The sequence below is a fragment of the Geospiza fortis genome, unplaced genomic scaffold, assembly GCF_000277835.1.
Source record: "Geospiza fortis unplaced genomic scaffold, GeoFor_1.0 scaffold396, whole genome shotgun sequence".
In the NCBI taxonomy this organism is placed as follows: Eukaryota; Metazoa; Chordata; class Aves; order Passeriformes; family Thraupidae; genus Geospiza; species Geospiza fortis.
The window spans coordinates 1,956,986-1,975,527 of NW_005054345.1; the positions used below are offsets into that span (position 1 = coordinate 1,956,986).

At 41.4% G+C, this 18,542-nt stretch overlaps 1 protein-coding gene across 1 annotated transcript in view; it reads right to left on the reverse strand.

The window, feature by feature from the left end:
* Positions 1-18,281, reverse strand: part of LRP8 (LDL receptor related protein 8) — a 188,027-nt gene extending 169,746 nt beyond the window's left edge. The window contains exon 1 of the mRNA XM_014307807.2: positions 18,158-18,281. Within this exon, the coding sequence (XP_014163282.1) occupies positions 18,158-18,281 (124 nt within the window). The remainder of the gene's footprint in view (positions 1-18,157) is intronic.
* Between the last annotated feature and the right edge of the window lie 261 nt (positions 18,282-18,542).

Consider the following 18,542-nt stretch of genomic DNA (forward strand, 5'->3'; position numbering starts at 1 on the left):
CCTCCCGGAGGAGCCCAGAGGGACATCTGCGGGACCCCTCCCGCGGCCACCGAAAGGAAGCGCGGCACGGCCGTACGCTCCCAGGCCGGGCTGGTCACCCTGGAGCTCTCGCTGGGATAGGTGGGCCTGGGCCCTGCTGGGTCTGACTGGGTCAGGCCTTCAGGTCCTGAGCCTCCCTCGGTGGCCCTGGTACAATGACAGCCTCATCAATGATCTTAATTTTATTAAGCCAATTAAACACGCGGGCTCCTTTAAATGGCCTCGAGTCACAAATTATGTGCTCTCCTCATTACTTCAGATCTCCCACTGAGGGGTTTCATTATGACCATACTGATGTGGTCATCTCCACTTAATTGTATTAAAATTAGTGAAACAAGTACCAAGTATACTAAAGGTGGGCACCTCTTTTCGTAGGGACTGCTTACCCTTTCTACTACCTAAGCACATGCAGTCTGATCAGCAATAACAAATGGCTTCCAAGCTATCAGGGGCCTTATTTATCACTCCATTTGCACGGTGCTGATGAGAAAGCAGTTCACCGTCTTTAATTAACATCACAGCCTTCTTCATACAGTCAGGATTAACAGTATTCCAGTAATCACATTATGAGAAGATACTTTTTTCAAGAGTAACTTGAATCTATCATCACAACCGAATTAACATGATTATATGCGGAGTGTCAAAAAAAAAATTAATTGAGCACTAATTTTACATAAACCAATGTAACAAAGCTTTTCAGTTTCAAAGCCTGAAATGCCATTGACTTAAGAACTGGGCTGCCATATAAAAATGTACCTAGGTCTTTAACAAAAATTTTGCAAGTCATTAGTCAGCAGTGTCACTAATGCCTTTGAATCATGTGAAGAGAAGAGCTAATCATTGAGCTATTCCACTAGCAGCTTATAGAGTATTAACAATTTATTCAAGCCTGTTTGAACAATTTTTAGCATGAGAAATGTAGCACATATTTGTGTTGGCTGCATCAATGTGATAGATTACAATAATTGCTTAAAGTAAATGAGGTATTTATAATACATCAGGTCAAATTTCTCTTTTTTAAATGTGTCAAAACACAGATTTATAAATCTACTGTAATTCATGGCCTCATTCTTCTCTTTTATAAGTTAGTTTATTAGTTGAAATTGGAAGTGGATCCAAAGGCAATAATGAAGCTATCTGGTACAAAACAGATGTGAGTGTGCAGAGCATCAGTCACAGCAATGATCTGCTCTGATTCCTGATGGAATTTTGTTTCATTTTAAAAAACAACCAAACAGGTGTTTTGGCCTGAATGCCTCTCGTAGGAAACAACACTAATGAGATTTTTTTTGTGTGAACTTCTCTGGTGACACCTGAGCAGCAGCAATTTCAAGAGCCTTCACTGACCAGCCACTTGGGGGCTACTGGTAGCCTAGTACCATCTTGTGGACATATGTGTCTCTGAGGAATTGCAGAGGCAAGAAGGAAACTGGAGGTGCCATGGGAGAAGTAGATTGGGCAAAGGAAGCCATTTGGTATGAAAGAGAAATGAAATATAATTTCATCCATCATGTTCCAGCAGTTAAGACTGTTAATTTACCTTTTAATTTACCTTTGTGGTTTATTGCTTCTAGTTGGTCACACACCGCTGCACATTAAACAACAAATCACAGATCAGACACCCACTAACACAGCAAGGGGGCACATCAAAACAGTGAAATGTTCTTTCTAAAGAGCTCCATCAGCCAGCTGTCTGATGTTTGTCATCCATACCATTCCTTTCATCTATTTTACAAATTATAGCTCAATTTTTTTCTTAATGCAAAACCCACACTTTGTTTCCATATTTAAATGTTTCAATGATCGGTCCCTTGGATCTATATATTTCTCATGCTAACTGCAGCTTATACATCAGAGAAGTGTCAGGATGAATAACTGACCCCCTGCACCCTGGATTTTCTGCAGGCTTGTATTCATACACCAGGTTCTTTACTCTCCCAGGTGTGCAGATATGCACCCTCCCAGTCACAGAGTGAGAACTGAATCATTCAGAAGCATGTGAAAAGTGATGCACCAAACTTATTTTGGTGGAAGTTCTCCTGGTGTTCCCAGCTTTTGCCCACTGTATGTACACTTCTCCTTGTTGTGCAGAACACCACTACACAGGTTCAGACCAGGAGTCCATCCTGAGCAATGTGCTCCAGGCATTCCCACCTGGTGTGCAGTGTGTGTGCAATGCCCAGGAGCATTTCAGCATCCACAGGGCAGCCAAGAGGCCACAGAGTTGCTGTGCAAGATGAGGTGACCCAATGCCATCCACCCTGACTCAGAGAAAGGCACCAGGTATCACCTAATTTAACAATGGGAGCCTGGGTGTGATGGTGCCAAGTCAGAGCACAGTCCCTGCTTTTTTACTCACAATCACAGTCAGGAATGTCAAGAAGCTGAGCACCTCCCCCAGTGAAGAGAGCTCTCAGGAATGGAACAATGATGGGTTCTTCATTATTTTAGCAATAAAATCTTTGCTAAGTTTAAAAAAAAAAAGTATAATGACAGGCTGTGAGGGAAGAGAAACAACAGGAAAACTGGGAAACTCTTCAAGCCATAGAGACCAAGTTGCTGAGATATTTGTGCTACTACCCTCTCATCTCCCATCCCCCCAAAACAATTTAATGTCTTTCTACAATATATTTCTTTCTTCTTCCAAATGGATATTTAAAAACCTGTTCTCCTCATTTGTATAATAACCTTTGAAAATATGCCCTGCCCATTGGCTGACTTTTTCAGTCTTGTCTTTCAACTAGACAATCCTTCGATCCCGTCACGGCTTTTAGATATTCTAATGTAATATGTTTTGCAAAAAGATATTGAAATTAAACCTTTTAACTCAAGTTAGCTGAACCAATGCACCAATGACCACATCCCTTAAACTGCCAACTGATGTATTAGTGCCCACAATACTATTTACATTTTAAAGTAAAATTTTCTTGCCAAAACTGCTGTGAGTTTTCAGCTATACATAGTGTTGAATATTACATTTAAAACTAAAATTTATTTTCTGCTGCTTCTACTGAGGCACAAAACAAACCACAAGCCCAGCAGAGCATAAATACAGGTTCATTTCTGACTTGTCCTTCAGATTCTTACACAGCTCCTGTTTTTTACCTGCTGTGTTCAAAGTAACCAACAGTTTTCACAACCTGCCTTTCTACTTTTGGGATTCACAAACCTACTTTTGTTTGTACGTTATTTATCTGCATTTATCTGTTTAAGATGCTTTAGTCTTTTGCTTTTGGTGAATTTCTTCAAAATCTGCCCATTTTAAACTGCACAGAAAAGTTTCTTCTACTTTTCCTCTTTTCATAGTTTCCCTAGACTGATTTCCAATTTTTCCACTCTAATTTCCTTAAATCCTTCCACTCCTGCCCGGGTGGCTGTAGGAATTTTCCTTAACTCATGCATTTAGCCACATTCACTGTAGCATCAATGGTCATTAGCATTTTACCCTTCAGCCCTGTGCTCATTCTCATCTGTCTGTTTGCAAGGGCACTTTAATGACAGGTGATATTACTTTTCATTTGCACAAATCCCTTTTTGCTTGTCTGAAAGCAAGTTAGGGTTCTTAATTCTTTAGTTTGGGGTTTTTTTCTTTTTTTTTTTCCCAATTCATATTTTTGCTTGTATCTGACTAAATGGTGTCTCTTTGATCTCCTTTTTCTATGCTTTTATTTTTGGAACTTTCATTGTTTAAAAATGCTTTGTTCAATGTCTTCTATAATCTCCTTTGTTTCTTGGCTTAATTTTATTCTCTTTTAACTTCAACTTCTTTATAGGGAACTCCAATCCCCTAAGTCAGCTGTTTGCTGGTTTGTTTTTCGTATTTCTTACTTAAATCCATGCTCTGTACTTCTTTGTCTGTTGGATGCACCTCCCCTTTTCACATTTTAGGAACCTTTCACAACCATCATGACTTTTCTTTTGCTTGTTTCATGTCTAAAAGGTCAGTTTAAGCACCTTAGCATGCTCCAGGTCTTCTAATGATTTCCTTATTTTTAGTTAGCTCATGGCCTACTAAAGAAAGGAGGACACAGTCAGGTTTAAATCAAAGTACAAACCCCATCAGTTTGTCATCCAAGAATTGTCTTTCCTGCAAGCCAGAATCTCTCTCTTCCACAGCCATAATTATTCTTTGTCCTAAAACCCACTGCTCCTTTATTCAAGCATACGTAGCAGTATGATATAGCACTGCCACACTGCTGGGCAAATAAAATCTCAGGGGCATTTCTTCTCCAGGTATGAGACTGCAGCATTTAGTGACCAAAAGATTCCATTGAAATGTAAAACAGACAATGACTACATTTACACACAAACAGATAACAGTCCCTACCTCACACTCATGGATTATTGTCTACAGAGCAGTTCTGAGTTACAACCACTCCCTTAAATTTTACATATAACTGCAACCCTGCAACCCAGGTTAGTCCACTTTAGGTGTCAGCTCTTGGTTTTTCTCAGCAAATCACCTGCAGCATCACCCAGCAGCCTGCAGCACTACCCTGGCCATATGAAAGCAGCTGGGAAGAGTTCCCTGGGAACAGCTGCCTGGAGAGCCCTGCCCCATCACACCACTTTTCCAGCATGGCACCAAATCCATCTCTCTCCACTTCATTCCTGCCTCTCTATAGCAACTCTTTCAAGGGGGTATGGGGAAGGTAAGAGATGCTTTGAAGTCCATTGGGAAAGATTTTATTCTGTTAGAGAGGAGTTAACACAGAATTGCCCTTCTTTCCCATCCCAAGGTTGAGCACCCTGCCATAGTAGTATCCCAGACAATGGATCTCTGAGTGCAGCCAAACCTACCACCTCTACAGGAACCGTTTCCATTAATTTTAATGAGTATAAGAATGAAGGTACCAAGTGAGGATTAGGTGTCTGGCAAGATCTTTTGCATGCCAGAGGAGCACTGCTCTAGACTGCTCTGCTCTTTGCTGTTGTACAGTGACTAATCACTGTGAAAGCTGACAGAAATGCAGACTTGAGGCCACAGTTTGTAACAAGTACACTGGGATTTTTTCAAGAGGTCTCACTTCAAACTGTTCATCCTATTACTACTAACAAAGGAATCATGAATTGCAGCAAAACTGAAGTTGACAGTGTCTCATGTAGCTCTACAGTGACCATATACCAGTGCTCCAAAGCAGCAGATTAGTACCACAGGCTGCTGTTTGCTCTGTGGCTCCCAAAGGGCTTAGACACAAACAAGGAAAAACTAGGAGCAGCACCAAGACTGGATTAGATTTCTTTCCTGTTAAAAAATCCTGCTATCTAGATGCTTGCTCTGTTTGTTCTCCCACACTTTATATGTTCAGGCTCCAGTGGTGTTCTGTGTGTGGATGGCAGAAGAGGAGACAAGGTCTGGTTCTGTGAGGTGCCAAATTCCCTCAGCTCCTAGCAGCCCTCTGGAAAGCACTAAGCATCTTGAAGGCTCGCAGACAAATTATTTTAGCATTAATTACAACATCAATGAGAAAATAATACCCAAATGGGAATTTAGGATGCTGTCTGTGTGGAATGTTTCTCATTATTTTGGAATGGATTCTGTATGACAGCAGAACACTTTAAAACCCATCTTGCTTTCAAGCTCATGCTGGATCTATTGCCTTCGTGCTAAAGCAGCGGGCACAGTCTGTCATCCAATTTGTGAATTCTCATAGCTGCTTGACAGGGATGTCTTTCTTTATGAAGGAGTATGAACCCAATACTTGTTTCCTTTTTTAAAGTGAAAACTCATTAAAAGCAAATTTTTCAAGGTTGGATTTGGAATGGGTTTTTTTCTTACTTTCTCTTTCAATTCACTAGCTTGTATTTAATAATCTTTTTAAGCTATCCCATTAAATGTTGCCATCTCATCACTTTCAGTTCTTGAATGATGAGAGAATGAATGGAGATTTGAGCATTACCAAAAGATATGAGCTTGGTTAGAGGAAAATTATTTGTTTTTCAGAGTGGATAAAAATCAAATTAGCTTTTAAAATCCCCCCAAAAAGAGGAAGGGAGAAGGGGAAGAAAAGGGAAACACCAGAAGATCTATTTTCAGGATAGAAAAATAATCCAATTATCATCTTGCAAATGTGGGCCCAGTTTCAAATATGCCCTCACCTTCCATGGTGATTTGCTTAGTCAATGCTAATATTCTTCTGGCAGTCTCTATGTATAGCTTCACCAGAGACACTGGAATCAGGCAATGCAGCCTTAGTCCCATATGTTTGAGAAGAGTCATCAGAGCAACTGAGTTGTGAAAAACTTGTTTCATTGAAGCTCAGAAACCTTTTCTCAGAAATGTCAGGACAGAGCTCAGGCCACGTGTAGAATCCATGCATGTGTGTGTGTGTGTGTGTGTGTGCGCGTTACAAACCTAACTCCAGCACTCCCAGAGCCACAGCTCTTTTCAACAAAGTTTCAGCAAACATGTCTTTTCAGATTCCCTGCCTGTTACACCAAGTTGAAACAACAGCAGTTGATAGATCAGTCCCTGTGGCATTTTGTCATATCACATAAAGCATCTAGTGATAGTTGCACTTCAGAATAACATGTCCTAGAGATTAATTTCTGGAAGCATAGAACAGCTCTCCTCTCACCCTTTCCAGCACACCCTTCAAAATGTTGCCCCATCTATCCCCAATTCTTTCACCAAAGGCAAAGGCTTCTCTCAGATCCACAGATGTTAAGTTCTAACCAGATGGATCAAGATAGAAAGGCTACAAGCATATACATCCTTGGAGTCTAAACTAACCTACCAGTGCAGCTGGTCCTGGATTTGCTGCCATCCTGGGCTCCAGCCTTGCCTTCTGCGTGACTGTGGTGAAGCCCAGTGGTGATGTATGGGTGTATCTGCTCAGCTCCTGTCAGACTTGCAGTTTGAACTTCCACAAGCACTTTCCACAGCCCTTCAAAGCACTGTGATTTTTCTTTGTGAGACTCCTGCTCATATCACAGAATGTCCTGAGCTGGAAGGGACCCACAAGGATCATTGAGTCCAACTCTGAAGTGAATGGCCCATGCAGAGATCAACCCCATGACCTTGGCATTACCAGCACGCTGCTCTATTGTCTCTGAAAAACCTCTTCTACCTTTAGCTTCCACTTTAAAAAGCTTCAACATGTCCAAACCAATCTCACAACTCCTATTATTTTAAAGTAACTTCTCTGTTGCAATACAAGCTGTGACAGCAGTAGGATTGCTGGATACTTGTTGCCCACTGGTGATGAAAGGCTGGTTTTGGTACTTGCACAGGAGCCCACAATGCCCAGGAGAGCAACACCAGGCAACACAAAGCACTGGAGGAGAGCTCTGAAGGGCTGCAGCCAATGCCACAGCCCTGCACAGCTGCAAGTTCCTTTCCCCTGGAAATTATAAATCCTGTGGCCAGATTGGGTTAAGGAAACTGATTTAGGGGATAGGACTCAGATCATGGGCACACTCACCTGCTAAGGGCACAGGCCTCAAGGACTAACAGGGGCTCTCAAACACCACAAGACGTTGGTGTAGTTTACTTGAAACTTGATTTGAGAAGTAGATAATTTCTCTTACCATCACAAAGCAAGCACTGGAGAAATTCAGATATTCCTACCCAATGTTTGGGATCTGTTTTGATTTAATACTAACCAACCATGTGGGCTCCAAAAACGTGGCTTAGTGTTTTGTATCTCATAATTCAGTGTAGAGTAACACCTGCTTTCAGTCCAAAAGTGAAACTTCTATTCAGCAAATTACCCACCCACCACAAAGGCACAGAGGGAAGTAAAGACCACATCCCTTTGTACAGGTTCACAATCTTATCTTTGCCTTGCCAAAACAAAATCAATAGAACAAAACACCAAGGTTTGGGCCTTTTATTAATCATTTGACACCCAAAGTCTATAAATTCATTTCCCCATTTCATTCCTTTATTTATCCTGCTGCTCTGAAAGTCTTGAAAGGACAATGAAAATTGGCCTGACTCCGGCTCTCCCAGTCAAATAAAGCTGGCATGGACATGGGGTTACACTTAGCCACCCACCCACACAATTTTAGCTTCCCAGCCATCAAAGCACAATCAAAACTGCATTTTCCTGACTGTCAGTTTCTCTATACATTTTTTAGAGCACAGATGTAATAGGTTTTACAGGGAGTCCCTTTGATTCGTGCCAGCCTTGCACATTCTCATTCTGCCCCTAATCTCTCCTTTGTGGCACGCGGACTTGGAGCGGTGGGCATGGATCCCAGCGGACACTGATTACCATCCAAATTCCCTTTTGGAAATGATCCCATCTGGCAACTGCAGAACCCAAGGCTTCGACCCTCAGCCATTGTTCTTCTGCAAAATGAGCAGATTCAACTTTATTGCAGATTAAACATTTGCTGTATTTTATGTTTAAAGCTAATTCCAAGTTCTGTGTCAAAACACAGGAGCTTTCTCTGCTGACCCTCCTGTAGGGTTTTTTATTTTAGGGATGAATAAAAATTAAGCAGTCCAAGTAATTATTTTTTTTTTCAGGATACATACAAAGAATTGTTCCCCAAGCTTAAATTTTGCATGTCAAGTTTCATCTGGGAGCAGATTCGTTTTTACAGCTCAGTTATCAGCTGTGCAAACAGGCTATTATTCATGTTCATCTAGGGTCTGACAGCATTATTGGCCTCTCAAAAATTTGCCAGGCCAGGAAAATTTATGCAGGAGAGAGGGAAGAAAAATGAGGCAGGGCTGAACAGTCCCATGAAAGACAATCAACAACCTTGTAGCTGTTACCCACAAGCTGGGGGCAGTGCAGGAATGTCCTGTTGCACACTCCCCACAATGAGGTGTGTGTGGGATCCTCAGGAAGCCCCCCCGGGACCCCTCTGTCCCCATCTGTGCACACGTGCAGGATGCAGATGGTTGGGTGGCTCTGTGATCCACTGCAGAGGTGACAGAGTTGGCTCATGGGCCATGACACTGCCTGGCAACAATGGGGTGTGCAAATAACAGGGCACTGCACAAAACCCTATGAGAAGCCCTATTCCCCATCAATTGAGCTGAGCTTCTTCCCATTCAGCCCAGCAGATCCGATGCATGGATGGTGATAGATCTCATTTCACAATTCAACTCCCCCCAGAATAGCCAAAGTGCACAAACCTAACCTTGAGAGAAAGTGACCATCATATTTCTTGCAGTGGTCCTCACAATATAAATGTTTTATGGATAAACATAGGTCTTCTTAAGGAGGATAATCTGTAAAACTAGATAGTCCAAATGTTAAAAAATCAAGTATTACTGTGTCTTATATGCCTGTGTTATGATCTGCTGGTCCTAAGTCATAACTTAGGCTAGCAAATGAAATTTGAACCAATGGCATCAATCTTCTCTTGTACATATTCTTAAGAGTTTAGTAGTCTAAGGTTACTTATCTTTCTGAAACACATTAAAAAAATCTGGTTTATAAATTCAAAGACTAATTCCCTGGACAAACAGAAAGTCAGTAAAATTCTTTCTGTTTTTACCTGTAGGGAGGGGTGGTATTTTCCTGGATTTTACTACATCAGGATTTCAAAATATGAAAATTATTTCCAAATCAATCTGAAGAACCTGAAAGCATTGTGACTGTAATCAAAGAAGACAGTAGTTGTCTGTAATCAAGTCTGCAAATCAAAAGTAATCTTTTGACTTTTATGCAGCAACACTAGTGAGTATTTAATGATTTTTTTTTAGGACATACTGTCCTGGTATCTTTACCATTAACATTTGAATGAGTTACAGTCCTGCTGTAGAAGTTTGACTTCCTAGGTATCTTAAGTGAGTCTTTTGTCAGTCTCCCTATTAAAAATGCAGAAATGTAGTATCATCCCTTATCAAAAATTAAACCAGCATGGTTGGCACCCTTATAAAAATTTTAAACTGCCATTGTTTCATGTTAAGTTAAAGTCCCTTGATTTCCTCGACATCTCTGGGAATTCATCCATCTCCAAAGGAAGCTGAAAGGGCAAGACAGTGTTCCTATGATTAAATGGAAGAGTAAACAATTGACATAGTACAACATAGTGGTTTGGGCTGGTTTTTTTTAACCAAGTGCACAAGGATTCAGATGTAAAAGATGAACTTAAGAATTTATTGTGAAATAAGCCAGTCTGATTTGACTGATTCCTGATCAGTAGAATGGGAACTTGTCAGTGGATAAAAAGTAATGATTACCCCCTAAAAAAGGCTGAAAAGCAAAATTTAAGTGGAATGGTAGCTTTTCTTTAGCTATTGCTGTGGGCAATAGGAGCTTATTGGTTAATGACCCCAAAGCTGTTCATGGCTTTTGTCAAATCCTAAATTCTCTGTCTGCTACCAAGTGGGAAATCAGACCGGCCATCGTATTCTGGCACCTTTCTGTGTCCTCTGCACTAATATTTATCTAGGCAGCAGCAAACTTAATGTAAATCCATTCCATCCTCACAATGACTGTGAGCAACCTGAATACCTCTCATGATTCACTCCCATCCCACCCAGATCTCAAAACGTGGCATTGCTGTCTCACATATAAAGTCTCCTTCAAATCCTATTGGTATTGTCCAGTATTTCTTTACCAAACCCACTTATGAAACCAGGGAATTCCTCCTCAGTCCCTGGAGGCCAACCAGACTGCTGCTCTAGCCTCGATGGGGAATAATTACACATTTTTCCTTCTGTGAGTAACAGCAGCATAGGGCATACATATAAACAAGCCTGGTGCCTCTGAGCAGTCTGGCATCTCCAGTCACTGCTGGTGCATGAGTGAGGTGCATGAGCCATCACCATGTTCCTAAATAACAGTGGTGCAATAGGAAACACTGAAGTTAGCAACCCTGCCCACCAATTTCCATGATGGAATTCTGTTCTCACAATATAAATAAAATTCATCATGTGAAATACCTGCACCAGGCTCACGCTTTATTTTCTTTCTGAGTTTCAAATAAAATAGTCCACATATTTCAGAGAGCTAAAGCAGGGAGAATGAATTGTTCCCCCACATAAAAGAACAGAATAACCCTAGAACCATTTAACTGAAAAGGCTTCAGAGTCTTCAGATCTTGAAATAGGGACTTCAAATGAGTTAAAAACCATGGAACTTATTTACTGCACACAAAAACTGTGCTATGCTTACATTATAAAGGCTGCTAATCAAGCACACAAAATGGTGTGGTTGCCTGTGAAACAGTAATTCATGTGGTTGGTGCACAGGCACCACGATAGCACTGTAAATGACACTGTCACATATGCTGGTTTCCATAAGGCCCTTGCCTCATTCAGTGTGCAGAATGAACAATGTTCAACTAATGTGTAGCTTTCAATAGTTTATTTTCTCTTCATTATTCACTCTCACCAGGCATTATTTATTGCACGCTATTCAGATTCTGCTTTGAAAACAGAATTATTCATTTCTTCATAGGCTTTTCTGCGGTGCTTATCAGAACAGTGTGAATGCTTCAGACATCAATGCATTCGTTTTTATAAACTTTCAGGGGTGTTAAAGTTACAGTTTTTGCCATTTTTATGGAACATGAACTGAGTAAGGAGTATCAGCTAAACTTGGGTACCCAACACAAGCTGTTTAAAACCTGAATTTTCAGACTATTATACAGTTCTTCATATATTCAAGATTAAGATCGCAGTGGCCTCAGCTGGAACTGTGATTGCTCAACAATTACACGGTTTACAGCCCTGGGATCTTAGCTGTGTAGCACAAAACCAGAAAAACCCACAAGTAGAAAACAGCCTTGAAAAGTTTCATTTGATGTGAGTAGGATGCTGAGAATCAAGAGATCTCTGGTGCATTTAGAGATAAAACCCATTTCTCTGCTGACAGCAGATCCAGAATTGTTGAATAAAAGAGGGTTTGAGTGACATAAGGGGTTTCTTGTGATGAGTTCTAAGATTGATTTTTTGCATGTTGGTAAATCAAATTGCTCTTCAGCATAAGTGAGTTTTTTCATCATGCAGTTCCTCTTAATATCCAGCCACAGGGAAGTCTGGACTGCATAAATGGCAGATGTGTCTTGGTTATGCTGGCTGAGAGCTCATTTTAATGAGGGGAAGATGAAACTTAGGCAACAAATACCAAGACAAATCCTCGTTGTGGGAGATTATCTGAGAAGCTGAATAACTGTTGCAGAAAAGGTCCAGCTGGGTGCCCAGAGAACTCAGATCTGCTTTTATTGAACTCTGTGAGTCAGAAACAAGTATTTTGGGAAGTGCCCTGTGCTTGTGGAGAGTTTGTATTACACACCCACCACCATCTTCTCAAACATTTTCATTGCAAAGTAGCACATTGGCAACCAAAAGAACAGTTCAGAAATGCCAGATAATTTCCTCTTTCCACATATATTGGAGGGCTCCTGTTGGGAAACACAACAGCAGCTTTGAGCTTGCTCCCAATAGTCCTTGTTGGGTGATATCGAATTTCAAAACAGAAGAGGAGGGGTGAAGAAACCCAAACCCATCAATACCACTTCCCTAAATGGCAAATGAGCCATTTAAACTAATCACACCAGCAAAGCTTAGACTTCAAAGCCTGGAGGATTCTCATCACTTCACTAGCTACTCTTTCAGAAATACCTTTCATGTTATGTGAGAAAGAAAATGAATTCTGGATGCATCCTTCTGCAGTGCACAGATACAGGCAGTTGTGCATATGAGCACAAGATAAAGGGATCTGGAGCACCAGGAAATCACAGTTACATGAATGGAAACGTTCCTGTGCAGTGATGCGATATTCCTGCCTGGGAGCTGGCATGAAGCACAAAAATGGAACACACAGCAGGGCACCTGACTGTACAGTTGGTGTTGTTTCTTCAGAGAGAGCAGAGTGGGTGCTCAGAGAACAACGCCTGCTCTGCCTGGACAGCAAAGGCAAACAGGACCTGGGAGTGGGCACAGAGCCCATCATGGCCAGGAGGAACTTGGTCACATCTGCAGACAAGGGCGGTCAGGGAAAAGGAGCCTTGAAGAACTGCAGCACAAAGACCAACATCCAGGTCTGGGCATCCCTCCCTACCTGCTGCTGGTGCTCCTCCCAGGATGTGTGATCTGTCCTGAGTTGACTACAACACTGCAGTGATGGCAGGGCAGGCAGTGCACAGCCAGACCTGTACTCAAAACTCGGTGCAGACCAACACATCTGTACCCATATTACTGCATAGGATTCCTGGGGCAGTATTTGGTGACCTATTGGTTTAGATCCAATGATTTTTTTTTTTTTTCACACAAGGATTAGTTTCTCTGGGTATAGAATTAGTTAAAAATCAATTACATGGTGTGAAAGACAGAGGCACTCTGTGATGCTTACTCATTCTCCTAATTGTATGGATTCAGTCATCTCTATATTTCCTCATTTTTCACATATTGTATTTCTTACTAGCAGGTCTGAAAAATCCCTTTTCCCCCAATAATATTGGTGATTTCTTGCTGTAAAATATTGATGTTTTTCCCACACATCCTCCACTCTGCATGGGTATTCCTTTTGCTACTCTTTTTACTTTTTTGGCCTGGCTGAATGTAGTCATCATTAACACAACCAGAGAACTGTGTGTTACAGTCATGGAATGCAGAGCATTTAAAAATTAAATTGCTGGATCAAATTAATTTAGAACTCTTGAAACAGCCAGTTACCCTGAGTAGGCAGCTGATTTAAGAACATGGCTCCTGCACTGGGCCAAGCAAGAATCTGCACACAATATCCTCCTTCCATCAGTGGTCAGCAGCAGGCATTTGGGGAAAGAATAGAACCCATGCAACCCACAGACTTCAGAGAAACAACACTTCTGGGAATTCCTGCCTGACAGATTTGTCCTAGACCATTGTCATTACTACCACCAGTGGGTTTAATTTTAAGTAGAACTGTTAATTTACAAAGTGTTTGATAATAACAAGGCCTTGTATGGCAAGATTGGATGTTCCCACTGATACAAGAAAAGCACCCAAACTATAGAAACTGTTTGGCTCCCACCTGGCATTAACATTATTTTTGGAAGACTGGATCACTGTGCAGGAAGTTGTGAAGAATATCCACAATCCCTGCCCACACTGTCTGTGATTTATAAGGAAAAGATGTACAGTTTCCAGAGCTACTCTGTAGCATTCATGAACACAACACATGTTTACAGAGAGATTTATCAAATCAAGGAAGATTTACTATTTTGTTGTCAAAAAAGTCCCCAGAAGTCACAGTGAAGGATGAAGTTGGGTGAATAAGGAGGCTCAGATCAAGAACTGAAACAGATGCTGCTGCTATGGACTACACAACCCATTTGATATGCTGTGCAGAAAGCATTGTGGCTGCTATGCAAAGCTTAGAGCTCAAGAGCAGGAAAATAAGGACACAACTAAAGCAGGATGGATTACTCAGACAGCAATTGAAAAGGGAAACATAACATTGTGGGTATTACTTTAAAGCCATTTCCTTTCAGATTGCAGTGTTGACACATCAGAAATTCAGTGTAAAGTCATGCCACTGAAGCATATCTGACCTCCAAATAAGGGCCTGTAACAGAAACAGCAGTGCCCAATTTACTGGAGTTATTTCAATCCAAGATCACAGGGCTCTCGTTGAATACATCAAGATTTAGCTGGGTTTGAATGATTCAACAGGGAGCAGAATCTCTTACCAATGACCACCTAAGCTCTCTGCCACACTGCATTTCCCAATATCAGAGCACAGCAAACACCTTTCTTCCAGGTACATCACTTCCAGATGTTCACATGACAAAGTGGATGTGCATCTCCAGATCCATGTGCCAGCACCACTCTGGGAATGGAGGGCACAGGATTTGCAGTGAAAAGGGGAGGAATTGTTTTGTTTTGGACATGCAGGCCCCAGGTGGGGTGTGGGCAGCCTCCCTCTCCCTCGCTGGGTGTGGCAGGCCAGCCTTGCTGCAGCTCTGAGAGATGCTCCTCTTCTACAAGATAGCTTGTGGTACCAATGCAATGGCTTCAGGTTACAAACAATTCATAGACTTGTTTGAGCCAAAGTGGAACACTGACTTACAAACAGAAGTCTGAATGACAAATTAACACATTAAAAACAATATTTATGAAACTGAAAGTACAGTTGTTCAGAAACTCAGATGATCCCTATCAGTACATCTCTGATAATACTGCAGCAAGCTGTTCCAGATTAGATTTTCTTTCCCCACTTTATCACCCTTTCTATTTAATATTGGCCTAGATCTCATTTATATGGAGTGGGCATGCCTAGAGACTTTACTGCATTAAATTAGAAACTGTATTTCCATATTATCTGTGACATTCACATGCACCTCTATTGATATTTTTCCTTGGTTAATTAAGCACTGACTTGAGTATTAGCTTACATCCTGGCCTTTCTCTCAGAGGTGACTGTAAGCTCTGCATTCTCTCCAGGAGCAAACATACACCAGCTGCGATAATAAGTGTACAAATTGTCTTTGTTATACCTTTTGCAGAGCCTGTCTTCTGTCCTCTTCTCACACCTATATTTAATATTTCCTCACCCTTATATAATCTGCACCAAATATTTGGTCTCTGAGGAATCGCAGAATAGTTGAGGTAGGAAGGAACCTCTGGAGGTATCTACTCCTACCCTTTGTTCAGGGCACAGTCAGCTAGGACAGGTTGCCCTGGGCTGTGTCTAGTCAGGTTCTGAGAATCTCAAAGGATGGAAGGATGGAGACACCACAGCCTCCCTGGGTAACCTGTTCCAGTGTTAAACCAACTCATAGTGTAAAAGGTTCTGACATTCATATGGAATTTCCAGCATTTCAATTTTTGTTCATCATCTCTGTTCCTGTGACTGGGGACCAGTGAGAAAAGTCTGCTCCTGTCCTCCTTACACACCAAGCCACATTTGCATTCTGTCATAAAAAGCATCTTTAATGATGCAGCTCACTCCTGGGTATCTGGCCACCTAAATTCAAACCTCTGAATATCACATACATGTGTGTGCTTTAAAACACAAAGCCTGGTTGGGTATCAGGAAGCCAGGTAAAGTTTAGTATGTCAGGAGCCAGGCTTCTGAGATTTCCTGGTGTTATACTGCAGAGCAGAGCTGGAAATGCCTTTGTTTCATTCGTAAAATGACGTGACACTGTAATCTCCAGAAAGTATTTTCCACAGAAGTAGCAACATATTCTAGTGCCTTTTAAGAGGGAACCAACCCAGAAACATTGAGGAAAGAGCCACTATGCATTAAAGAATATGTGGTTTTCCCAAAGAGCTGAAGAAACTGATCCTGATCACCATTTCCCTGGTGCCAGCTGGCATCAGATGTTAACTCCAGCCAGAGGCAGCAATACCAGCTCTAACATCTCCTGAGGGGATGTGAGTACACAGCTGCCCCTCACACTTGCAGCTAAGATCCCTGGCGTCAGACTCATCTCACCTGTCACAGTGTTTGAGAGGATATTAAAACGAGAGGATATTAAAATGATGGAACTGGAGGAGAACTCACCTACAGAAACTGGGATGAGTCACCTTTCCTGCAGCAGGGTTGAGCTGTGCATGGATACAAGACAATGCTGCTGAGCTCTAGGTGTCTTTCCCAGTTCTCTGAAATGATGTAAGGCTGAAGCTGTCAGCAGTGACTTGGGCAGACAGGAATGCTCGAGCTGTGTGTGAACAGGCCTGGGAGGGGAAGCTGTGTGCACTGCCTCACTGGTCCCCTGTGCACAGGAAAGTGGAATTTGGGAGTCCCTGTCTTTTCTTCCAAACTGACTAAAGAGAGCATAGCTGACCCACCCACCGTTTAGTATCACAGCTTGCTCTTAAGAATTCATATAAACAGGCATAAAGTGTTAATAATAATGTTTTTCTAACATACTAATGAGCAAAATCTGATGCTTTATAGCATTAATGCTTTATGATTTCCATGGCACTAAATGAGGTCATTACTGTGCTGCTGAACTGATCTCTGTTAGACCCCAAAAAGGGTTTGTGTCAAGATGTCAGCAGTGAAATGACCATGCAAGTGGCCTGGCTGTACAAGTTGTGTTTTTTTCACACAAGTCAATGAAGCATGGAGTGACTGTCATTGCCCTTTGTCTGAAACAGCAGCAAGAGAGCAGACTACATTTGCAGCCTCACAAGGCATAAATCAGTTGCTTGCACCATTTAATTACTATCTATTATTTTATGGTTTTGATAAAGTATTTAATGGAATTAAAGCCTTGTCACTTTCAGCCATTGTTTTCCAATTTGGCTTTAGTGAAATTGCATAAACAAGTACACAATCTCAACATATTTCAGAACAATTTATGGCTCCAGGGATGTAAGTTCCAGGAACAATTTGGTAGAAAACAAACAAGATTATTAACAGAAGTGATAAAGGAGAAGGATGGTAAAGCAATGTGACTATCACACAATACCTAATGAAATAAAAAAGTATCCATTCTTTTCACCCAGCTACCTAGATTTAAAAGAGATTCAAAATCTGCTTTAGTTTTCTGTATGAATAACGAGCTTACATGGATGTTCTCCTGAAGAGGACAGAATGGGGCTTCAAAAAATGTTGTTCATGTTTTTCCCAGACTTGTACAAAAGGTAATAGAGGTTATACAGGAGGTTGTAAATTTACAGAGATGCTATAAGCAAAGGAAAGGAGATAGAAAGATGGAACTACCATATAACACATTAAGGAGTAATAATACGAAGGCAAGCAGTTCAGAATAGAGCACCCACTGCTTCTACTGTCACAGCTACTGATAAACTGAAAAATTAAGTTGTTCTGAAGGAGGAAAAGCATGAGACTGTATGACTGGCAAGCTCTTAGCAGGAATTATAAATATACATCTCTCCCTGATGAGATACTCAGCAGCGAATGTGCTTGAAGGTACGACTTTAATGGGACTGAACTGGACACAAAACAGATTAATAATGCCAGTAAAACACACAAAGCAGACTTCAAGATAATGTTTATCTATCCTACAAAAAGTGATATGGAAAAACTGCTCATCACATGAGGTTGTAGAGTTTGACACTGGATGAAGTATGCACCATCATCAATCATGCACAAAATTGCTGCAGTCTATTTTTTATGAATTTGTGGAAGGACATCTCAGAAAAGCTGACATACTACAAATGACTACATCTGTCAATTCAGGAAATTGGAAATTTACAGCTCCTCCTCCTTCTCCTCCCATCACTTCCCAAGCACAGGGGAGAACTCACTCTTCCAGTGAGAACCAGCTTCCTTGTGCTGGTCATCTGTCAGTGCAGCTACAGGGGCCACGAGCAGCCTGAAGTTTGCAAGTGCCACATACAGGAATGTAGCCAGAGAATTGTTCTCTGCCATGGCCTGAGCAGTAAAACCTGAGGGAGTCATCAGTGAGCAACAAGGGGTGGCTTCAGCATGGGAGGCACAGAAGGCTGCATAAGTAGCACCAGAGAACGCTGCAAAGATTTAAGGTTGCCCTTGATAATTTGAAAAAGTTCAAAATTCTTGGAAGAAAGATCCTTTGGACATGAAGGACATGAAAGGCATTTTCATTACAACTGAGCACTACTAGGAGTTCATTGCATTTAGCCATCTATAGTTTGAACAAAAGGGTTTTCT